Here is a 25113-nt window from a genome sequence, read left to right as displayed (position 1 = left end):
TAAACAGGCCAGTCAAAAAAGACACAAAGGCCATGAACAGGAAATACTCAAAAGAAGACACGTAATGTCCAATAATCATGTGAAAACAAAAGTCACTAATAGTTAACGAAATGCCAATGAAAACCAAAATGAGCTATCTTTTTAGTTTAACCACGTTTTGGCAAACATAACATTGGCAAAACTGGGTGTTGGCAAGACAATGAGGAGATAGGGACTTGAATGCACAGATGTTCGGTGGGCAATATGCATGGGACAGTGATGTGAGCCATGGAAAGACATCAACAGAAAGTTAAAGGGAATGTAATTGCTATAATTTATAGAGATGGTTACACAAAGTAGACTGCTCCCAGACAAAATGTGAGTTGCCCAGATCCCCAATTCTGCAATGGAAAATACCTTCCAGTATTTCCAGGATCCTACAGGGACAAGAAGCATCCAGCCTCTCATTCTCATGGGACCTGTGTTCTCCCTGGCCTCCCCTGGCTGCTCACCTGCCTGCTTACCAGGTGTAAGAAACTGTTACACAATTACAGCATGTACTCGAGTGTGTTTACCACCGTAACTGCTGGAAGTCAGTCTTCAAGTATGCCTTTCTTCCTGCAAAACCAGGTTTTAGGTCTATCTGAAGGTCATGTCTGCAGGATCAAAATGTAACATGTGCCTACCATTGGTCCTAGAAGTCCCACTTCTAGAACTTGCCTTAAAAAATTAATTGCAGTAAGATGGATGATTACAGATATTCATTGAAATGTTTTTTCTAGGAATAAAATCGAGTCAACCTAATTGCTCACCAATGGGAACTAACTAAGTAAATTATGACACATCCATATAATGAGACCACGAAATAGATGTGAACGCATTAGTATTTGTACCTCTATGCATACAAGCTTCCTGAAAGAGGAGGGAGTAGTTGCAGAGAATGAAATGTGTGACTAGCCAGGTATGAGAAAGAGTTCTTCATGGATATACTTTTATATTTTTTAAATTTTGAGCCATATGAATGCATTTATTTAAAATTAAAGGGGCACCTGTGTGGCTCAGTCTGTTAAGCGTCTGACTCTTGATTTCGGCTCAGATCATGATCTCAGGGTCATGAGATTGAGCCCCACATTGGGCTCTGCGCTGGACATGGAGTTGCTTAAGAATCTCCCTCTCCCTCTCCCTCTACCCCTCCCCCAATCCTCCTCTCTCTCCCCCTCTCTAAAAAAACAAAAAACAAAAAACAAAAAACTAAAGTTAAAAAGTAAATGCAGAGGAAAAAAAAGTGAATGCAGAGAGAGGGAAAGAAACAAAGGTGCTGGAAGAGAAACCACTGTGCACTACAGCAATTAGTTTGGGGTAGCAAGTTTTGAGTCAACACTTTCTATTCCTTTACTTTGCGATACTGTTTGGATTGTTGTGACAAGCATATACCGTTGCTACAGATCTAAAATTTTCAAATGACAAAAGAAAATTATCTATAATGAAAACTACATAGTAAAGCAATTTTCATGAACACGTTCAAAAAGCTATCTCCAGCACACCTTTTGCACCATGTTTGTTGGCCACGGCAAGCCCTACCCACTCCCTTTCTGTTCCCAGCTCCCTCTCCTGACTTCCCCATCTTAGGAGTTTTCACTTCCTTTTTAATTTTCTTTCCCCCAGAGTTGCTGATGGAGTGATCAAAAGTGTATTATGGCAAACACTTCAAGCTCTTAATTTCTGTCATAAACATAACGTAAGTAACATTTTCCAACATATTTGTTAATTTCTTCTTTTCTTCTAAATAGCTCAGGGATCGCCTTAAAGAGCTAAAGATGGAAGGAAAGGAAGAAAGTCACAGAATATGGGAAATGTAATCCATGGCTTTTTTTTTTTTCCAAATTTCCATTTGAATTCCATTCCAAATTATTAATTCCTTATGAATTAAAAGCTTGTATAAACTCAGTGTTCTTTTTGCCATCCTACTGGTGATTCCTGTGATCATTTTTAAACTGGGTTAAATAAGTTTGCTGGATAGCAGTGGTGTAACTCCCCATGGCACTTGATTTGGTTTTGTTTTTATGTTTTTTGAGTCTTTTATTCTTTAAGAGGCCCCCTTCCACTATCCCTTTAAAAAAAAATTTTAGCATTAGTTTTTTAGACCCATAGTTCTCAAACTTGAGCATGCATCAACCCCCCTGGAGGGCTTATTACGATACAGTTTTCTGGGCCCACCCCCAAAGTTTCTGATTCCATAGGTCCAGGGTAGGGCACCAAGAATTTGCATTTCTAACATTTGCCTGGTTAATACTGAAGCTGCTGGTCCAAGAATCACACTTTGAATACTACCGTGTTCTAGAAACATTGCGGCTGATTGCTTCCTGTGTGTCATTTAACTTGTTCTTTCACCTGTATTTCCGGTAAATTGGTATTTGTGTCTAGAAACTTGATCATTTCAGGTTCAGTTTTCCAGGCAAGAATATTTCATATGTAATGCTGTACATGTCTTCTTGTGTCAACATCATGAGGCTTATGTCAGCTTGTCCCACTTTTGATCATCTTGAAATAGATAAGTGGGTTTGGGAGCTTAGTTTGATCCTCTCCACTATGAGTTTCCTGGTCAACCTTTTTACTTGATGGCTTTAGCCTTCATTGATGATGATTGCCTAGATCTAGTATTTCATTAGGGTTAAAAGATGGTGATTTTTAAATTCTATTATTTCTTCTGCATTTATTAATTTGAATTCTATAGAGAAGAACCTACCCTCACAGGCTCTGGTTACTGTAAAATACAGTAAGATAAAGATGTGATTATTTCCCTTGTTTGTCAATACTCAGAGTGATAAGTTGGTATCTTAGCAACCTCCAAGAATGAACAATGAAGGTTTTAGGGGAATGTAGGCATCATTACAAACTTATGGATCTTATATATTTGATGTGTTTCAATCCTTTGCAATGATAGTTCTCTCTGATGTTCAAATTACCCCATCTTGGGCCACTGGGAGCTTCCTTATTTTGGCCTCTGGGAACTTTTGCTATAATGACAGTTTTTAAAAAATAACTCTAGACCTTTTGAGTTGGTGCCTAGACAGAGGCAGTGCCTAGGCAAGGATACAGACTACCATATGATAAATTTTGATGCCAGCATGATGTCTATCATAGTCTAGAATTGCTGGAAAAGAATGCAAAATCATGGAAATAAATTTCAATACTTAGAGGAAACTTCCTTTAGTTTTAAGAAAGTCAATGAAGAATTTGTTAGGATCAATCAAAAGCTTGTATTTTCTATTAATAAAGTATTGAGTTGGGGCACCTGGGTGGCTCAGTCAGTTAAGCATCAGACTCTTGATCTCAGCTCAGGTCTTGATCTCAGGGTTGTTAGTTCAGGCCCCGCATTGGGCTCCATGCTGGGTATGGAGCCTACTTAAAAAAAATAAAAATAAAAAATAAAGTATAGAGAAATATTGTTCACAAGAAACATAAGCCGGTTTTCATGATGCAAATGCTTTCAAATACTTCCTAAAGATGATGCTGAATTAAAACCACATCTCAGGGCACCTGGGTGGCTCATCGGTTAAGTGTCTGCCTTCGGCTCAGGTCGTGATCCCGGGGACCTGGGATCAAGTCCCACATCGGGCTCCCTGCTCAGCAGAGAGCCTGCTTCTCCCTCTCCCTCTGCTGCTCCCCCTGCTTGTGCTCACTCTCTCTTTCTCTGTCAAATAAATAAATAAAATCTTTAAAAAAACTAAAAAACTAAAAAGTAAATAAATAAAACCATGTCTCTGTTATTTTCTACCATGCTATCAGAGGTTTTAAAGTTTACCTAAGGTTCTTGTAGGAGTTTTATGGGTAATTAAAATGATTTTTTGAAAATTCTGTTTACCATAAGTGTTTGTCCTTTATAGAGTCAGACACTTTCCTGTGTCCTAGGTTATAAACTTGAATGCAACGTCTGGGCTGATTTATCTTTCTATCTCTTCAACACCTAGCATAGATCTTTTTATATAAAAGGTGCTCGCTCAATAAGTATTTATTGAATAACTTCATGAATGAATGAATGAATCAGTCAATCAACTTACCTACTGATTGTGACTTACTGTTCCCAGCAGACCCAAACATTATTATAGCTCAATGTAACTGCCATCATTTCTCTGCTCAGAACAACACGTTCTGTATCTTAAGTTTTAAAAATCTCCAATTGATAATCCATGACCTCTATTAAAAATGGATAATTTTTCAAACTTCCCTCCTCCAACATGGGAATTACTTCTGAATTCTTGTTATCTCATTTTCTTATGCTATGGTAAGTCTTTGTGTATTTTTTTATCTATTACTAAAATGCACGCAAAGGAAAAAATGTAGGTCATATGTAAGCTGTTACAGTACAACATCCAAAACCTTTATCCTCTCCTTATTTTTAAAGGAACCCTCATGATACTCTCAAAGAATAGAAAAGGCAATCTGACCCAATGGTGTTGCTGAAAATTCACAGCTTTCAACCTATGGAGACCATGACTACCTTATTATCTCCAGAGTGGTGATCCTAACCAAGACAAGGAAGGTTAAAGTTATAAGGGATTAAGGCCTTATTAATAGAGATCACCTTGGAGCTCATTAGAAATGCAGAATCTCAGGCCCACCTTAGATCTGAATCAGAATCTGCATTTAACAAGGTCTCCAGGAGATTCATGTGCACATTAAATTTTGAAAAGCACTGGATTTAAGAAAGTACCTATTCATTTTGTTCTTTCTTATCCTCTAATATTGCTAGAATGAGTTAACTAAAGTGACCCATTTAGTATCATAATGAACTCGTGGATTTTTATATACCTCATATATTAGACAAAAAGAACTCCATCGCAAAATGACAAAACTGCAGTGACTTCCAAGATATGTGTATCAGGCTGCAACAATCCATCATCATCTCGTTTATACTAATGTTCTGGTTGTGAAGAAGGGGGTCCTTTTCCTCACTGCTGTATTAGTAATCATCTCTAAACCTCAAAGAGGACAACCTTCTCAGATAATAGAGAACGATTATTTAGGGGCGCCTTGCTGGCTCAGTTGGTGGAGCGTGCAACTCCTGATCTTGGGGTCATGAGTTCGAGCCCCCCACTAAGTGTAGAGATTACTTTAAAAGTAAAATCTTTTTAAAAAAATAAGAAAACTATTATTTGATCAGATATTACAAGAAGCAATTTGTGAAAGTTCTGGAGTTTCTTAAAGTTGAGGATCACGGTACCTCTTGTTGACTTGTGAGTCAGTAAAAATGAGATTACACATTAACCACAATAACCCAACTTGAACAACATTTTCTAAACGCTGTGTATGCAACCTAAGTTATTTAAAAAAAACAAAAACAAAACCCTGCTTGTGTCACACTGACTTGCAGGTTTCTTGGTGTTTGGTGGAAAGCAAGCTGACTGCACGAGGCACTGCCGAGAGTGCACGGAGTGTGGCTTTGTGGCAGAGAAAGCGAATGTTGTATGATTAAGCAGCTTCTGTTCTCCGTGCTTGACTTCCTACTGTTCCAGGCATTTTTACTCTCTTTTGCTTTCTTCAATATCCTCTGCCTCTTCATTAGTAGCTTCTCTTACCTGCACCTACACCAGTAATTTTTCTGTTTCTTTGGGACACATCAGTACTTCATTTGTTGGTATTTTTTTTTTGGTTGGAAACTAAATTGCTAAAAATTTTGCATGGATTTGCATTAGGTCCAAAAATCATATTTAAGTAGACCAAAAGACAAGTGTCAGTGTAAGTCCATTTGCTTGATAAGGCCACACGTAGTCCAGAAATTTTAGAATTTGATGCAGACTCTTTTGAGGAATATAACCTATTCCTAGTAAATCACCAACTATTGTGACTAGGACTCAGAGTGTTCATCCAAGTTTCATAAATGTGTTGCTTAAAAGGTAGGACCTCAAAACTATGTTGGTTTATATTATAGCAATGTATTTTTTTTAAAAATTAGTATCAAAGGCCTTAGGATTCTAAAGAGACCTAGAAGTTTCTTTTGTTGGTCATACAAATTATGAGACAGTTGATAATAATTGAGACTAACTAGGAACAAGCTTCTGTTACCACTGCCATTTTTGTGACCTAAAATGAATTTAGGACTCAGCCTTTTCTCTTCCCAGATAGCTACCATAGAAGCAAAGAAAAATTACTTCAGAATTGTCAGTGTGGCAGGAATATATACAGGGACTGACAGCACAGCAGAGGAAGGAGGCAAAAGGAGTGGATTACTGTGACAGTCAATCCAGAGACCCTGTCAGTGGCCACCTGCAGTCACAAGACTGTGGCAGGAATGAAATAATTCACGTGCAAGGACTTGAGAAGGACAGAGCTCTAGAGGAGGGCTGAGCTGCAGAAGAAGAACATCAGTTTTATCTGTTTGCTTGTCTGGGAGGAAGGACTGGAAAGATAAAGTGCTGAAGAATAGGGCCTGAGCTGTGTTCTTGGAGGGTTTCCACACCATGGAGCAGTCATTTCTGGAAGAACAAGGAGTGAGGCTCATGCAGCCTGCCTGCCTCCTTACCCGTGTGGCCCTCGCATGTCCAGCAAGAAGTATGTGCTCCATTCAGGGTCTTTACAGTGATGCAGCAAGTTGTAAGGTCTCTGCCTACAGAGGAATAACAACAGGAGCCTCTGTGAGGGGAGAATGCCTCACGGAGGTGTGTACTGCTCTCCCAGGACGGACCCCGGCAGACAGCGCTGTGTGGTCATATCCCAGGAGAGCTGCTAATCCTCCCAGGTTAGCTCACTGATGAGGAAGAGTGGCAGTGGTCCTCGTCCCCTGATGCTGAAGGCTCAGCGTCTCTTGAGAAGTAGGTGACCGTACCTCCCAGCTTACCCAGGACAGTTGTGGTTTGGTCCTGTTTTCCTGGCTTAATTACTAATAGCACTCCTTTCATACATCCCAATTAGGGCAATAAATAATATGGTCACTCCAATTACAAGCCAACTTTCAAGCAGATTTTTTTTTGGTTATCATTCAAATGTTTTTCCAGTTTCTCAAATCTGCAATACTTATTCAACAAGAATTGAGATTCTTGGGCGGCAGTTCTTATCAGAGATACATTGAGTCTAATCTCATCTAGGGCTTTACCTCTTGCAGTTTAAGTAGAGACCAGTAAAATGTGGAAGAAATAATTGTATGACACGACCTTCTCAAAAAAAAAAAGTTTTCTTATCCAACAATTATAATTTCAATTTCTTTGCTTATATGGCAGCATTTTGATTTTTCTTCTTTTGGTGTGATAAGATTTATGAGTGAAAATTTGCCAATTAAAGTTCTTTTAGAAAAATGAAGGAAAAGCATATTTGTTTTTACCTCATAAGCTATGTTTACCATCTAAATTAATGTTTAATGTTTATTATGCTTTGTCATTTTGATGACTCAGAAATAATCAAATATTGTCTTACAGTGTATTCACAGAGATGTAAAACCTGAAAATATTTTAATAACTAAGCAAGGAATAATCAAGATCTGTGACTTTGGGTTTGCACGAATTCTGAGTAAGTAGCAATTTTTCACTTATCCAGTTCAGATGATTATGAAATGATAAAACTCTTACTTTAGATAGTGAACGGATGCTAAGTGTGACAGACATTATGATTATTCAAAGAGGAAAAGTTTACTTTTACCTTTTAGCCAGTACCTTAGTGTGCACTGCAACTCTGCTCCACTCCACTCCAATTTATTGGATGTCATATTTATGTGCTTTGCCTCGTAGAGGAAAAGAGTTATAAGATGCATTTCTGCTCTTCATGCACTTACAATCTGAAGTAAAAGAATAATACAAGATGGTTTGCAGGGAAGTACCAAAGCGAGGGTGCAGATGGTTCCCTGGAGGGAGACATTACTGTGCCCCAGAGAGGTTGGGAAAATCCCGTGGGGTTGGTAAGACTAGAAGAGTAAACAAAATTAAGGAGAGGCTTCAGAGACAGTGCTAAGAAAAAGGAAGTCATCCCAGACAGGGGGAATCAAAGGGAAAGGGGAACAGATCATGATTTCTCCCTGAATCTAGAACTGTGCGGCAGGCCACAACATGCATTAGCAACAACTCACTGCAAGGTGGGTGTGCACACAACCAGTTTCCTGGTAGGACAGACGCAGATAGCTTCACTGTGCACCTGGAAGTTGGTTTCAACTTGAAGTTCCACTACAGAAATCCTCATTCCTGCCCCCCTCTGTGTGGGATGAGACTGATGTTAACTAAGCCAAGGGACCCCTGGGAGTTGAATTGACTCTCCAAGCGCACAGCGGAAGTATTTGGGCAGTTGGTGCCTCGCTGCCACAACAGTGAGGAGTATTGTGGCCTCGGAGTTACTGTAGCTTGCCCGAATGCCTGACCTGCTCCCAGGAGTAGGTCACATGTCACGGAAATGTGACACCCCCCCACCCCAATCTGACTGACGCATTTGCAGTTCCAGGAGCCGCCTACACCGATTACGTGGCGACACGATGGTACCGAGCTCCTGAACTTCTTGTGGGAGATACACAGTACGGTTCTTCCGTAGATGTGTGGGCCACTGGTTGTGTTTCTGCAGAGCTTCTGACAGGCCAGCCACTCTGGCCTGGAAAATCAGATGTGGACCAGCTTTATCTGATCATCAGAACACTGGGTAGGAGTTGCATTTTATGGCTTCCAGAGTTGCTCAATTGTTACAGCGATAGGACATCACTGTAATGATGTAACAACAAGAGCTTTGTAGCTTCTCCGAAGTGCTACTCGGTTGCCTGTGCTGGGTTGTCACCAAAGTCCAACTATTTTCTCCATGTGGAGCCATAACTCTGCTAAGTGAGGAGCTCTCAGGTGCCTTTCCAAGTCAAGTCAATTAGCCTTGGATAAACTATCCACTTACTTTCCCTGTCAGGCTAAGATAGGAACAAAGATATGAGTCATCTGCACAGAGCAGACTCTAAGAGATATTTGATCAAATGTCATTTCTGCCCACTGCAAAGGAGGGATTTCCCCCCTTTACTCTAGAGCAGGGGTCAGCCGACTTTTCTAGAAAGGGCCTGATGATAAATATTTTAGGTTTTGTGGGCCATACTGTCTCCGTTGCAACTCCTCAACTGTGCTCCTTCGTACAGCACTTGAGAATTTACAAATTACTTTCGCACACATCATCTCTTGCAGTCTTAAGAAAAACCCTTTAAGGACAGTATAACATTTTTAATCGTGCCTATGTTACAAATGGGGAAACTGAGGCTCAGGGAGCTTCCATGATTGGCCTGAAGTCCTACAACAGTTAATGCAGAGCAGGAATGGGACTCAGGGGGCCTCTGTCATAAGCGTCCACCATGTGTCAGCATCCGTGGCAGTTGGAAGAGGACGCGACCCAGAAGGTCGGCTATAGCTTTACACGAAGCAGCATGGACACAAGGAAAATGACACGTCTACACACCCAGTGGGTGTTTATTAATTCCTGCCCCTGGCCTGTCCCGGCAGCCTGGCTGCTGGGCAATGGAAGCACTGCTGTGTGGTCTGATGCGGGTCCATGTTTGGTTCCAACGCATTCTTCTGGAGAATTCTACAGCATGAAAAATGTAGGGGTTGAGGAGCACCACAGGCCACATGTTAAGTATGTATTGTTTGATTTCTCAGAAGGACTGTGGAAATTTACATGCAGCAGACATGAGACAGACCTGAGGGTGAATCCTGCATCTGTCTCTTAATCACCATGCGACTTTAGACAGGTTATTGAACTTCTGAGCCTCATTTTGCTCATTAAAAATAGCAACTACTGTGAGAGAGTTATGAGATCACATGTGTAAAGCCCTCAGCACGGTTTTCTGACCTCCGCATTTGGCAGGGGTGCTGAGTGCAGACCAAGCCACCTGTGGTAAAGAGAGTTGCATGGGAGGCCTGCCCTGCCCTGAGGAGGCATGTTTTTGCATCGACTTGCTCCTCTTGAATCGGGAAGGAATGATCAGGCTCAGTATTTCTTGTGTATCTGGACCTCAGAAGTTAACCATTTAAACACTTTTATTTTTATCAAATTTGTCATGAGTTACATGCTTTGTATTTTGCAGGAAAACTAATCCTAAGACATCAATCTATCTTCAAAAGTAACCAGTTTTTCCATGGCATCAGTATTCCTGAGCCAGAAGACATGGTAAACTGCTCAATCTTGGACGTTTTATTATTTGTGTTGCAACTTTCTTTAAAGGGGTATTTTTCACAATATCTGTACTTTTGGCTCCTGTTTTCTTTCTGGCACACTGACACAGATCAAAGAAGTTATATAAAACAGCATAAATTAACCAAGAGAATTCTTTAAAAGTCTACTTGCCCTATCTAGTCAAAGATTAACTTAATGTTAAATTTGAAGCGAAACTATATTTAGTTCCTTACATAAATACCTTGATCCTTTTAGTCAAAACGCTCAGCAACTTTCCCTGAAATAATTATCTATTGTTAAACAGTACTTACTGTAGTCCTCTCTATTTTTTCAGTTTGTAAAACAAAGCCCAAGTCCATAAAAACCGTTTCTTCACAGCGGATATTTTCACGTGGAAAGTCATTCTACAAAATGACCCTCATTGTATCCAAATCAAAACTCCAGACCACACTGATCATTGCTATGCTCTTGCTGTGGTCTTTGCTTTTCTTTGGGAATGTGTCCATGACTACTTGCCATCTTAGTCTCTACAGACCTTGATCTCCTGTCTGTGTCACCTAAGCATGGGCTATGATTTTTAAAGCTCCAGGTGGTCTGAATTCTGCCTATAGAATGAAAGGACCTTCAGAAGAGGTGTGTGCTGTGTGTTGGTACGAGAGTGGAGCAGGGATGGGGAAGCCTGTAAAGCCACATCATGATTTATGGCCGTGGGAACAAGCCGAGGTTTGAACAATCCTGACTATTTCTAGACACCTTGTTCATTTTAAATTCGGTATTTCATGGAATACCTTGATATATTATATTAGATTTCTTTCTTTTATATTTGTTAAAGCTTTTTTTTAAAGGTTTATTTATTTGAGAGAGAGGGGGCACGAATGAGTGAGTGGGAGGGTTGCAGAGAGGGAGGGAGAGAGAAACTTCAGCAGACTTCCATGCTGATCATGGATCCCAGCCCAGGGCTCCATCCCAGGACCCTGAGATCATGACCTGAGCTGAAACCAAGAGTCAGCCACTTAACCAATTGCACTGCCCAGACGCCCCTATATTTGTTAAAGCTTTAACAAATATAACAAAAGGTTAACATTGAATTAACAAGGCTAGAGGTTGAATTACAAAAGAATATTTATGTAACAGTTTAGTTTAAATACAAATTCACAAGTACCTGGTGCCTAGTTAAAGGAGACTATTACCTAGGCACCTGGGTGGCTCAGTTGGTTGAGCGTCTAACTCTATCTCGGCCCAGGTCTTGATCTCAGGGTTGCGAGTTCAGGCCCTGCGTTGGGCTCCACGCTGGGGGAACAGCCTACTTAAAAAAAAAAAGAAAAGAAAAGTTTAAAAAAAACTTAAAAAAAAAAAGGAGACTATTACCATTATCTTTGGAGCTTCCCCTTCCCTATGTGCTCCTCCCTTGATCCCATTCTCTTCCTTCCCTACTATTCTGAATTTTATCATTCTCTTGCTTTCTGTAGTGCTCATACACATGTAGTTCAACACATTTTCATTAATGCTCAAAGCATCCCCATAAGTAAATCCGCACAGATATGAAAGTACTGTTGTAGGGACACCTGGGTGGCTCAGTCATTAAGCATCTGCCTTCAGCTCAGGTCATGATCCCAGGGTCCTGGGATCGAGTCCCACATCGGGCTCTCTGCTCAGCGGGGAGCCTGCTTCTCCCTCTGCCTCTGCCTGCAGCTCCGCCTGCTTGTGTGCGTGTGCTCTCCCTTTCTGTCAAATAAATAAAATCTTTGAAAAATAAAATAATGTTGTAGGATTTCAGGGATATTTGGAACTCATATACCCCAAGCATCAATTGCAAGACATTGTGAAATTAAGAAAATAATTCCAGTTTTTGTCTTTTAAACCTTTATACTATAGTGTAAAATTATATAAGAATAGGACTTTAAAAAAGTCCTTAAAAGGAATTATCTAACCTACTAGGGGAAGTCTTTCTCCAAATTGTTCTTATTTCTAATATATTCAAAATAAACATAACTTTGTTGTTATGTAACATTGAAATTCTTTATTTTGTTTTCTAGGAAACTCTTGAAGAAAAGTTCTCGGATGCTCATCCCATGTCTTTGAATTTCATGAAGGTACTTAAGGATTAATTATAACCATTATTGACAGCAAATTGTAATAATTGAAGCTGGAAACTCTGGGAGGGATTGACAGTAGGGCAAATAATGCCAAGTAGTCATTCAACATAATAAGGAACTGTAAAATAATTATGGTTAAAGAACATCAGTAGTTGAAGCAGTAATCTTTCTAACATATCCATTAAAACTAGTCAAAGACAGAAGAGTATAATTAGCATTTGCTGTGACAAACACCATTACTTCTTTTGCCTTTATTAGGAAATTTGACTGTTAAGTCAGTATATTGAGACTATGGAAATTTATGAGGATGAATGTTTGAAGGTCTAGAACTGTACTGTCCAATATGGTAGTCACTAGCTACATATTACTATTGAACACTTGAAATATGGCTAATTTGAATGAAGATGTACTAGATTTCTATGAAAATTACTATAAAAAAGACTATTAAATATTTCACTAAGAAGTTCTAGGATATTAATTACATGTTGAACTGATAATGTTTTAGATACATTGGGTTAAATAAAATTTAAAATCTTTTTTTTTAAATTAATAGACCAGGCAAACTCAGAGACATGCAGACACCAGATATAGCTCTTTCACTAGGCCCAAAAGAAATAGTCAAAGGACAAATTCTAATAAAAAGCAGAAGAAATTCACCTATGACTAGTCTGTCATTCATGCTTGACCAACTGACCCATGCTAGAAGATGTGACTCTTACCTCCACTGTGGATACTGAAAGTTCTTAGTGGGATACGGATGGAGATATCAGTAAAGGTATCTATCTTTAGCAACCAATTAAGTTCTAGCTATAGCAGTGGTTTCCATAGTATTCACCAGAATGACTACTCATCAGAATGAGCTTTTTTAAAAAATATACATTCCAGTATCTAACCTCAGCGTTACAGAAGCAAAATCTCTCTGTATAGGACCTTGGAATTTGTATCTCTAAACATCCCTCTAGGTGCTCATGGTACACAGCCAAGCTCAGAAGTCATCTGATCTAGAAGGCAGAGCCACCTGGTTGACCTAGAGTCGGATTGCGTAGACCTGCCATTGTGCTAATGGTGGTCACTGCCAAGGTGCTATCCAAGGTGCTGGATTCCTTTGGTCTGTGTCCTTCTGAAAGCCTGACACCTCTGTGCCCTCAGACCGCACTTCCCAGTGCTTCACTGGCCCTCTGCTGCCTTCTCTCTGTCTCCCTGCTCTGACCTACCTTAACCCAGCACCTGCAGGCTCTCTCCTAGAACTCCAGTTTCCCAACCTTGCTCTGTACAGGTTCTGACCCATCTGCAATTTAGCAAGGCCTCCTGCGGGGAGGGTATCTGTCAAGCACCACAAACTCAACCCATCCTCACGTGTAGGCCGAGGCTTCTGCTAGTTATTCCTCTAACTAACGAGAGAGAAAACTTCCTGGAAGGCAACTCCAGGGCAGAAAAACTCCAAGTTTTGGACAAACTCCCTGTCCTCAGCTCCAAAGGTGAAGTGCCCTGTTTGCCTGCCCAGTTCTGGATGAAGCCTAGCTTTGTCGCGCAACCATTTGATTTATACCTGTAATGTCTGACCTGAGACCCAAGGATTCTCTAAGTGCATCAAGGATTGTGCTGTTCCGTGGGTCACACCCTTTTTCCTAGACTTCTGCCCCAGGCTAGATGAAGGAAGGCTTTCTTTCACTAATTGCAATTGAGACATCTTTACTAACAAATAAAAACCAGCTACTATAATAGGTAGTCATCCCATGGGACTAGGCCATCATCTATGCAGGCACCTGCTCAAATGCATGAAGTGCCAGCCAATGACAGTGCCAAAGTCAGTGGTGGCATGGAGTAGCCAATCAACAGCAGAGCTTGTGTGTTTCTCCTCATTTGGTTTTAATTGAGACAACAGACACAGTATTATTTTTTTCTCAGTTGCTTTCATAGCCATAACATCCTATCACTGTATTAGTTTAATCTGGCCAAAGAAGAAGTCTGTAGGCTCTTGGAAATATTTTTAAGGCTTCTCTATGAAATCTGAAGTTTCAAGAAAAGGATCCTAACATGTACTTTGCAGTTCCAATTTCTTGTCCCTCATCATAAAAACCTTTCCTGGGTTGGGATCACTCTGATCAGGGAATACCTCTGAGAATTCATCGGCCTCTTGGTGTATAGAAAGGTATTAATCCAGGCAGTCAACAACTCAGAAGCCTCAACTCCACCCAATTCATCTCACTTCTCCTAGAACTAACAAAATAGGATATTGTTCTAGCCCAGGCCCCATGGAACAGCTCAGCATTAGCAGCTTATTCTTAGAATCTAAAAATGTTCTTTAAACTAAAAACCCATAGGTATTTAGTAGACCAGATTTCAATAGATTGAAAGCCCATTAAAGAAAGTGAATGAATTCAACATATGATTGGAAATAAAACTGATAGGACTTCATTATGATTCAGATCTGGGGAGTGAGTAGAGGAGGTACCATGAGATATCTGTACCAGTTTCCTAGAGCTGTTGTAACAAAGGTACCACAAACTGGGTGACTGCAAGCAACAGAAATTTTTTCTCACAGTTCTGAAGACTAGAAGACTCAAATCAAGATGTTGACAGGGCCATGCTCTCTCTGAAGCTTTTAGGGTGGATCCTTCCTGGCCTCTACCAGAAACTAGCCCCAGACATTCTTGAGCTTATGACAGCAGAACTCCAGTTTCTGTCTCTGTCTTCTGGTGTTTTCTCGGTGTCTGTCTTTGTAGTGTCTTCCCTCTTGTAAGAACACCATCCCATTGGATTAGGGCCCACCCTATTCCAGTATGACCTCATCTTAACCATTTACATTTGCAAAGACCCTATTTCCAAATAAGATCACATGATGAGGTATTGGGGGTTAGGATTTCAACATAGTCAATCCATAACAGTGCCCTTGAGACAAATGAGAACTGTTAAATAGGCTGCTGTTAAGTAGGCTGCTGCATATGTGGGTCTGGAGTTCAAAGGAGAGGTCTGGACCAGAAATATACATGTGGAAGTCTCTGATAAACCTTAATAATTGAAGCCTTAAGAGTCAGTGAGATTAGCTAGAAACAGAGGGGAAAGGAGAGCCTAGGACTGAGCCTGGAGGAGTTCCACCCACCCGTTGTGGAGAAGGTAAACTAACACAGGCTGGTTTGAGAAGGGGTGGTCACGAGGTAAGGAGCAGGGAAGGGAGGCATCAAGAAGCCAAGGGAAGTTTCGAGGAGGAGGATGTGGTCAGTCATGTCTAACACTGTGGAGATGAGAACACGATCTACCTACTGGATTTATGAACGTGGAAGTCATAGGTCTGAACAACAGGAGTCACTTAAGTGGAATGATGGAGGCAAAAGCCAGAATGAAGTGATGAAGAAATAGACCACCACAGTTTAGATTCAGAATCCTGGAATATCAGTCTTTCTGTGCTGGTTACAGTCCTGACAGTGTTAGGCTTTGAGGAGACAGACCCCCAATAGCAGCTAGACTTAATTATGGTACGGATCATTAACATGGGGGTAGGGTGGGATCTGCTTGGAGCAGGTGATGCTCTGGAGGGACAGGTGAATCTGATTATGCCAAGCAGGGTTGTTTCTTAAAGCCAGGTCCAATCAGACACGGCTCTGAAGGGCAGGTGAGACTGTAGGGGTGGCAGCATTTGCGGGATCTCAGAGACCTGAGGTCAGCTGGGGTTAGGGAGGAATGGACACAACAGGGCAGCCTCAGTCAAAATAATTATCTGGACACCCAAATGCCTCAAACTAAGTCTGTTATGTTGATAAGTTTTACTTCTCTTTCATGGCCGTAAGGCAGGAAATTTCAGGTCTCCTGTGCCTGGGTGTTCTAAGGCTGTTCTAATTTCTTATGGATCATAATCTGCCTTTCTTCATGGGAAAAGCCCCATTCTCTGGCCAAAGAGCATCAGGGCTTCTTGAAGAAAATCTTTGTGACGGGACTCCACCAGCCCCACTGCTGGCAGAGTCCTTCCCTCTCTTGGGGGCAAAGCTAGAGGCTTCTACTAGCCTCCAGTAGCCCTAGCCCAACCCCAGTGCTTTTGACTGAGCAGGAACTGCATTTACAACAAGTTCCCAGGTAATGCTGATGCAGCTGGTCCTGGGATTATGCGCGGGATCACACTTGAAGTGTCGCACAAACTATGTGCTTTGACACGTGATGAAGAGGTGTCATTGGTAGAAACACCTGATCTACAGGACGCCTGGGTGGCTCAGTCGGTTGAGTGTCTGCCTTCACCTCAGGTCATGATCCCCGCATTGGGCTCCCTGCTCAGCAGGGAGTCTGCTTCTCCCTCTCCCTTTGCCTGCCCCTCCCCCTGCTTGTGCTCTGTATCTCTCTCTCTTTCTCTTTCTCTGACAAATAAATGAAATCTTTGGGAAAAAAAAGAAACATCTGCTCTAGTTGTAGCCCCCTTCCAGAGACACTGAATGTTCAGTTCTACCCTCAAGACTTTGAAATGGCAAAAGAAAAGCAATTCTAGTTATTAACAAGTTTTGAGTACTTGGTAATATACAAACCTGAAGATTTTCTAAACTCGTATTTGCTCTAACAAGTTATTCAGTTTCAGATCACAGTAACAAAATAGGCCCCCCTTTTAATACTTTCTTTTCTTCCAAAGGAGTGTTTGAAGATGAATCCTGATGACAGATTAACCTGTGCCCAACTCCTGGAGAGCCCCTACTTTGATTCTTTTCATGAGGACCAAATTAAAAGAAAAGCACGTACTGAAGGAAGAAACAGAAGACGCCAGCAGGTACCTCTGTTCAAAAGTTAAAGTGCTATAAAAATGATTCTTTTTTTTCCTTTTCTACTTTTCAAAGTGAGACTAGGTGGACACCAAGACCTTTCTTTGCACTGGTTTAGTTGTATTTGTTTATCTTAATAAATTTTGGTGATTGATGTAATAAAACCATAAAACTATGAAAATATCCAAATTTGTTGCAAAATCTTATTCCAAATATGATTGAATCGAAGTATTGCTCAACTTTTTGCCACACTGATTGGATAGCTCGTGTACCCAAAATACAACAACTTCATACAATAAAACCCTAATTACAGCAGGACTGAGTTTGAACGTTACCAAGGAAAGCCCAGGACCCTCTCTTGCCTCCAGACACACCATAAAGGAAACTCAACTCTTCCCGTCTTTTTACTGATGGCAGGCACCTAAGCTTACCTTCCCTAGGCTTTTCCTCAAAACCAAGGACAAGCTCTGGCAGATACTAAGAGATGAAACTCAAACACCTAAGAACCAAATTTTATCCTAAAATGTGCCAGTATCGTAGAATAAGATGATGAATATGACAGACCTTGATTCTGCAGTTTCTTAGGTGACTGTTGCTTTACTTGGTTTCAGAAAAACTTTGAGGTTAAAACATAAACCCCACAGAAGTAGGTTTGTTTTGGTTTGGGGTTTATTTTTCATCTTGTGTCCCCAGCACCTAAAACAGTGTCTGACCTATAGAAGGTACTCGGTAAATATTATCCAAATAAATAAATAGCTGAACATTGCTTATTAATAAACAAAGATGTAACTTTCAAGTTACCAGACGGACAATCATCCCATTCTATGTTTGCTTCAGCTTCAGCCTTTGATCTACTTATTGGTCATTTATCTTCTCATTAGCATGTCTACCATAAAGGAAGAAAGCAGGTTGTTGTGGTTTTTTTTCACCATTTTAATCATTAAAATCGAAGTTTGTAGAGAGAAAGATCAAACTAACCAATAAGATGACATGTTAAGATAATTTTCAAATTTTTACTACATAGACCATTTTATCTTTTACTGTTTTAAGTTATGTGTTTGCAAGTCAAGCCCAATGCACTTTACTGAACCAAAAGATAAGAGTTTGCTCAAATAAGTCTGAGGCAGCAGTTTGAAATACAGGGTGAATTGTGTGTTAAAACACTGTCTCCTTAAAAAAACATGTCACCAGATTCCCCCCGCTTGGCCTGGGAGGGTGAAGAGCGGCAGTGCCCCATCCTGGCCCTCGGTTCCTAACTACGCTGCTACCAGCCTCGCCTCGAGGAGGTGCGGATGCTCCTCTCCCTGGGAATCTCCCGTTCACAGCTGTGTCCCCCATTCCTTCATACCCCATAGCCCAGCTGATGCAGATCGGGGACTTTATTTCTCCAAAAGGAAAAGAAGCACAAAGAGCAGCATAGACCCAGATAATCTCATTTCCAGAACTCAGGTCATGTTCTGTGTCCTTCGTCAACTGCCTCCTGTCCCACCTCAGGAGGAAGTCATACTAGAGCCCCCACCTTTGAGACCATGCCTAAGCATCTCCCGCCACTAGGTGAAGTCTCTGGAGAGCAAGGCCAAGAGAAAGGCAGGGATGTCTTTCAGGTTCTGGTTTTCTTTCTGAACATGAGCCTCTTCCCTAAATATTTTATCGTATCAGAAAATAAACTAAAAATTCTTTAATAAGTTTTAGTTTAAAAATAAACTAAAAAGATCTTTCCATTCAATGTGGTTTCACTTTGTGAGTTCAAATTTCCCCCTGGATACCAACTTCTAGGTCTCTGAGTGAGTAACCAACAATTTCCTTAAGACTAAATATTGTTTAAAATTGATAGTAAAGAGGTTTTAAATCTTTACTGTTTTGTCAAATATCCTAAAATTAATATCCTAAAATTAAAAATTCAAGATAAGTAGAATGTAGACTCTTGAAATTATTGTCTAAAAGCTGGGGAGCATCTAATTTTTAAACACAGACTAGATACTCAGAAATAAACATACTGAAATAAATCAACTACATCCATGAGAATCCTAGAATAAGTAATAGAACCTAATTTTCAAGTGTCAGAATATCACAATTTTTGGAAAGTTAACCCTATTTGATTTTAAATTGATGTCTTTCGACATCTTTGTATCATATGTATCCTTTTTTGTTTTGCCATCTTTAAATCAAATTGTACAAATAGAAATTCTTTTCCATTTACTTTCTTATTTTTGTCTTGTTCTGCTATTAGAATCAACTGTTGCCTCTCATACCAGGAAGCCACATCTCCCCCACACCTGATGGAAGAAAACAAGTCCTCCAGTTAAAATTTGATCATCTTCCAAACATTTAGGAAAATGTTCTTTCAAGTGGAAAGTAACTTAATATGTACACATTTTTGTACAAGAGAGATAGGAATTCTCAGTGTTTCAAATGCAAATGAGCCATATGAAAATTAAGATGCCTTCTAGAATTGTTTTGCTCTGATCATTACTGATTCCTCTGCCTGTGCTTTTTACATGCCAACTTTATCTTTTAGAACATTTTCTTTAAATGTTATAGAGTCTGAAACTGCACATACGGAGGAGACATTTCCATTTCATCAGAGCAGCCCCTCCCGAGGCAATTTATAGTGAGAATTTGTGGGCTTGTACGTTGATTTTTGGAAAAGATTTACATATGTCATTTTGGTTTACCTGACCACGTAATGTCTTAGAGCATTATCAAATAGCTTGCCTAGCTGTTTTTGTGTAAGGAATGACATTATGTTTCTGCATTTTAGTTCACCCTTATTGTAACCAGGTCTGTTGAGTAATGCTGAATTTTATATTGGTGTAGGAAGGGAACCTTGAAATGTCATGTAGGTTTATCCCTCGATTCCAGGGCAGACTCTACTTTGTCTCATGAGACATTGACGATTCTAATTTTAAAGCAAGTCAGAGAAAATTCCACACATTTACATAGCAAATAAGGAACTACAAGGAATTACCATCCTCATGACATAATGTCCTGTGATAATCAACTGCTGACTCTAATGCTGTCCTTTGGAACATCATGGTTTCTTATTCTCTCTCCTGGCTCGATCATCTCAGTGCCTAGATGTATCCTGTTGGGTGTGTGTCCTAAATATTTAGTTCACGGTCGATAGTCTTCCAAACCTTTGAATCCATAGCCTCTGTGAACTTGTGCAGCCCTAAATTGTGTATCATGAGCAGATCAGGTTTGTAAGTGCTTCCACCAACAGAAAGATTGTCATTCAGTTAACCTCTTTGTGTCTCCTACCAAAAAAAGGAAGCAAACAAACAAAACACCACAGTAGGTAAGCCCCATTTACATTGGGATATTTTCCCAAGTAAACTTGACAGATACACCTACATACATACATACATATGTACACATATATACATATATGTTTATAAGTTTTGAAACATCATGGTAGATGCCTTTTATCCTAGACATCGAAGAATGAGGCAGTCTGTTTAAAGGGCTTTTCGTTTGCTAGCAAGGAACTCATGTAAAATAATAGCATGGGGTTGTCTATCACTGCCTGGCATAAAGGCACAAAATAGTGATGTTTCAATAAATATTAAGATTATTTCATTAACTCTTTTCTGCTCCTGGGCTGGCATGCTTACCTGAAGGTTGTCAAATTTTGCAAATACACATAATTCCAAGAAATGCCATATATCTGGCACTGTACACCAAGCATAAATTGTTTTTAGGAAAACACACTAACATCTTCTGTTCACCTCTAAAAGTTTATTGCACTTCTAAACATGGCTATGGAAACTGCTAGAGAATCTTGTTCAGTTATTTGGGAGGAGCATCTCTTTACTTAGGAAATTACGGCATCTCCATAGGGGTTTCTTGCTCCCTGGAAGGACATTCTCAGTGGGCTTATTCGGCCATTTAACCTGCTTAGTGTGACTAAGCTGCTTTGGTCTTCCTGTCTTCTTATCATCAAGAATGTGCCTCTTCAGATTTGTATGTTTCTTGCATTTTTAATTAAATGATGCCACAGGAGCAAGGAAAATGAGAAATAAAAGATAAAAGGCAACTTTGCTGAAAGATTTCTTTTTAACTTCCACAGTGTTTTTATCATGTAAGCTTTCTTATTGCCAAGCTACTCATCCTGCTTCAGCTCTCCTAAATATCTACATTATATTACACACACAAACACACACACACACACACACACACACACTCAGAAATTCAGAACAGAGCACACAACTCCAGTTCCCATTTTGCTTATAATCATGCTTCAAACGGTTGATAGGATGACTGTTGTTTCTTAGTTTTGCTTACATTTAAGAATTAATGCAAATGGGCATTTTTATCTCTCAGTTTTTTTTTCCATAGACCAATTCATCATTTAGAGACCACTGGGGACGGGGGAAGAGGAGAAAGCATCTAATGCTTAGGAAAATGCTCTGTTGGCAGTCCTTTAACCATGAAGAAAAACAATCATCCAAGTAACATTTGCACACTGGCCCTTTCCTTGGGCGACCCGCCTCAGAATCACGCAGGCGCACAGACCTCAACCTACAACTCTTTTCTGTTTTAAGTGCCTGTTTCTCACTTCAGTGCTGCACATACTCCCTTGCATTTCTCAGCCACACGGAAGACAGTTGCGCTTCAGCATCTAGTGCCCAAATTAAGTAATGACTTCTGTACAACTCATCAGGCTCTTCACAGAAGCCCACACAATTCTGTAACCACGCATTTCCTTTACAGCCTTGTCAGGTTTCTGGCTCACCTGTGACTTGTCTCACCCGTGCCAGCTTTCAAGCTTTTTAATTTATGTATATAGCTCTTTCCTGGTGCCGTCCAAGTATGGCGCCATTGTGGTGAGCAGCACCCCCTGAATGCTCCCCCTCTCTCCATTCCCAGGGGTGATCTCTTCGCACCCTGGCTTCCTCAGATTTTCCACATTGTACCTGAGAATCTCCAAGCAGCCAAGCAGTTCATTTTATTTGATTTGCAGAGCACTTTACAGAGAAGTGGAAATGCGGACTTGAGTTCTTTGTGCTCCCGCTGCTGCTGCTTCAGGGAAGAAGGAAATACCCCATAGAAAAGGACATTTCATTAGACCTTTATCAGCCCTGGGAGGCTACTTGCTTGGACTCTGCCTTTGGGCTCCTTTCCAGTCCTGGTGATATTTGAATGCACTTGTTCCAACTTGTCCCCAACCACAAAGCCCTTTTAGGGGGTCACTTTTGGGGGATTATTTTAACTAGACTAATCGTTAAAAAATTGTTTTTTGCATGCTTTGGAATAGGGAGATAATTGAGGAAGGAGTCCAACCAAAGCTCTCAGGCAGGAAAGAAATAGGTGAGCAGAGAGTAGACTATCCCCCTTCTAAGTCAGCCATATCACTGCTCTTCATTGCTCTTGCAGATCTCCCAAACTACAAGGCCTAAGAAAATTAATAAGTTATTTTGAAAAAACTCTCAACTCTGAAGATTTTTTGTGGTTCTTTAGCTTACTTGCCATGGAATTATAGTTGTTCAAAAAGATGGCACTTTCTTATTCATTTGTCACTACCAATGATTTCCAATCCTGGTTTTGGAACAACTTGAATGGCACAGAATTCTCAAAAGAATAAACAACAACAAAAAGACCAAAAAACTTTTTTTTGTTAATTAAAACATACTACTAGAAGAGGAATGATCCTACGACTGCACAAACCTTAAAATCTTGAAAAAATTGGGGAGTCAGTATAAGTATTACCTGAATCACAGATTCCGATCTATAATGCATACGTATGCATTACATATAAATTTGTGATGCATACAATTAAGACATAAAGATAAAATGCCACACACGATAAAGTAATGTTCTGGGTGTGTGTGTATGTGTGTGTGATTGTGGGTGTTTGTTTCCTAATAAAATCATGAACTCATCAACTTCATTCTTGTTTTAGTAGAAGACAAAGTCTTTACCAGTGGTAGGTTAAAGAATAATAGACTTATCATTTGGTCTGGGTGTTAGGACACCAGCTTCTTGACTGGCTTGCAGTTCTCTGTGTAGCCTTGTCACGACGTTTAACGTTCTGTGCCTTCATTTTCTCATTTGAAAAATAAAGGAAGAAATAAGCTAGGTGATTTGTAGGGCTCCCATTCAGTTGTGGACTTCTGTGATTCTCCATAGCACATGGCGTTTCTGTCCTGGACATTTCTCCCACTAGAAGAGGCTTTCTAGAGAGGAGCTAGATCTCTCTCTCTCTCTCTCTCTCTCTCTCTCTCTCTCTCTCTCTCTCTCTCCCCCTCCCCTTCTCCCTCCCCATCTCTCATCTCTCCCTTGCTTGCTTGCTTTCACACTCACACTCACACACACACACACACACACAACCACTCCCTGCTAGTTCTATAACGTCAATAGTAGTTTGCACACAACTGTCTAATGGAGGTTCAATTTTATAAACTAAAGTGGATTTTAAAGCTAATTATCACTAAATTTTAATTAAATAAAACAGGTGTGCTTATAAAATGCAGAGTAATATGTAATCATTCTTTGATGTTTTAATATATAACTCTAATTAGCTGGGAAATGACACATATGCTGTGAAATACTAATTTAAGATGTCCATTAAGGCAAAGAACACTTGAGGACATTTCTAACTTCAGCAAAACTTTTAAAGCTTTCAGTAAATGGTAACTTAAGGGAATTCTACAAATATATCTGAATTAAACCAGTTTTATATTTGAGCAGCAGAGACTCAGTTTCAGTCTACTTTATATTTAACCTGTAATCTACTCAAGCTGAGATTTGGTTATCATACTTAACAGGAGTAGAAACAACTTGTATTTATTAAAGGTAAAATTTTTCTTTTCTGTTGTGAACACTAGTCACTGACCATGTCTCTCAATATTGTCACATTGAAGATGTTGTATCTACTTACGATTTTAGAATACACTAGTAGAGAAGCAGGTCTATTTCAAATCACATGAAATTGTAGCTGTAATATTAATTAGCACACAATAATGAGCATAACAGCAACTTATACCACAGAAACAATTCACTACAAAGCAGTTTTAGTTATTATGTTAAATATACATAACATTTTAAAAATTTAGCTTAAGATATTTAGAAAACCTAAATATGGGCTTAAATACTTTGGTGACCTTATATTTGTATATATAACTTAACCTGAATATGTTCTTTAGCTTATTTTAATAAAAGAAATATTTCTGTCTCCTTATTTCTGTTCAACTCACCTATTAGTCCATTGCCTAATACTTTGTATTTAAATGAGAAAAACTGTCATATTCACATATAAATTTCAGAACTTGTTATTTCATTTCCTCTCAGTTGGACTATTTGAACAGTTGGTATAGCAACTCTTCCTTTTTGTGCCTTGAGTTGGCAATTTTCACAAATGGAAAAACTAAGAAAATCTTTTCCAGTCCAACCCAATAGATGCTTATTCCTGAGAACATTTACTTTGAGGCTATAAGATTTTTTTTCTTTCAATTCATCAAAATTTTCTCTGACCCTTCCCGATACATAAGCTACAAAATATGAAATTTTCTTGCAACTTCAATTCCAAATTGTCACAATAGTTTCTGTTGTGGGTTTAGAAAGTTGAAGAGTCTCAAGACCAAACTCAGACCAATGATCAAAAGAGAGAAAACAATTAGTACAATAATGAATGAGGTCATTATTTAAAGATGTTTCAATTTTTTAATTTTCTTTTGAACTAATCTTTCTGCTTTCATTATTTTTAATAGTGCTATGTTGAAAGAGTATAGTAGATTCTTTCCAACGCTGACTGCAAGGATTTCTCCCATCCCAAGGCCTTTTGCAATGACATTTTGCCATTCCTTTTATCAAGAGGTGAAGTCTCCCTCCCTTCTCCTCACCTTGTGACCAGTGACTTCCTTAGACAAAGAGAATGCAGCAGATGTCCCACTGTGCTATTTTGGGGCCTAGGTCGCGAAAGGCCTGGCAACTTCTGCTTTCTCTCTCTGGGGAAGCCAGCCACCATGCTGTAAAGAAGCTTAGACTAGACCTCCAGATGACAAAATACCCTATGAAGAGGAAGAGGCCACAGGAGGAACACCAAGGGGACAGTAAAGCCTTCTTGGACGTTCCAACTTGGTGCAGCCACCAGCTGAATATAGCCAAATAAGTGAGACCAGCATAACTGCCCAGCTGTGCCCAGCCCACCCACAAAATTATGAGAATAAATTGTTTTCAGCCGC

At 39.9% G+C, this 25113-nt stretch overlaps 1 protein-coding gene across 4 annotated transcripts in view; it reads left to right on the top strand.

The window, feature by feature from the left end:
- CDKL4 (cyclin dependent kinase like 4) overlaps positions 1-24101 on the top strand; it is a 52950-nt gene extending 28849 nt beyond the window's left edge. For all 4 annotated transcript variants that reach the window (XM_073897327.1, XM_025867605.2, XM_073897326.1 and 1 more), the window contains 7 exons: positions 1645-1717; positions 7392-7482; positions 8395-8592; positions 10007-10089; positions 12132-12188; positions 16804-16938; positions 19161-24101. In XM_073897327.1, the coding sequence (XP_073753428.1) occupies positions 1645-1717; positions 7392-7482; positions 8395-8592; positions 10007-10089; positions 12132-12188; positions 16804-16938; positions 19161-19262 (739 nt within the window). In that variant the 3' untranslated portion in view covers positions 19263-24101. The remainder of the gene's footprint in view (positions 1-1644; positions 1718-7391; positions 7483-8394; positions 8593-10006; positions 10090-12131; positions 12189-16803; positions 16939-19160) is intronic.
- The last annotated feature ends 1012 nt before the right edge of the window (positions 24102-25113 follow it).

The sequence above is a fragment of the Callorhinus ursinus genome, unplaced genomic scaffold (assembly GCF_003265705.2).
Source record: "Callorhinus ursinus isolate GAN/ISIS: 27379988/994484 unplaced genomic scaffold, GSC_fseal_2.0 scaffold10, whole genome shotgun sequence".
NCBI lineage: Eukaryota > Metazoa > Chordata > Mammalia > Carnivora > Otariidae > Callorhinus > Callorhinus ursinus.
Note: the sequence above shows the minus strand (reverse complement) of the source record. Positions and strands in the feature narration are given on the sequence as shown.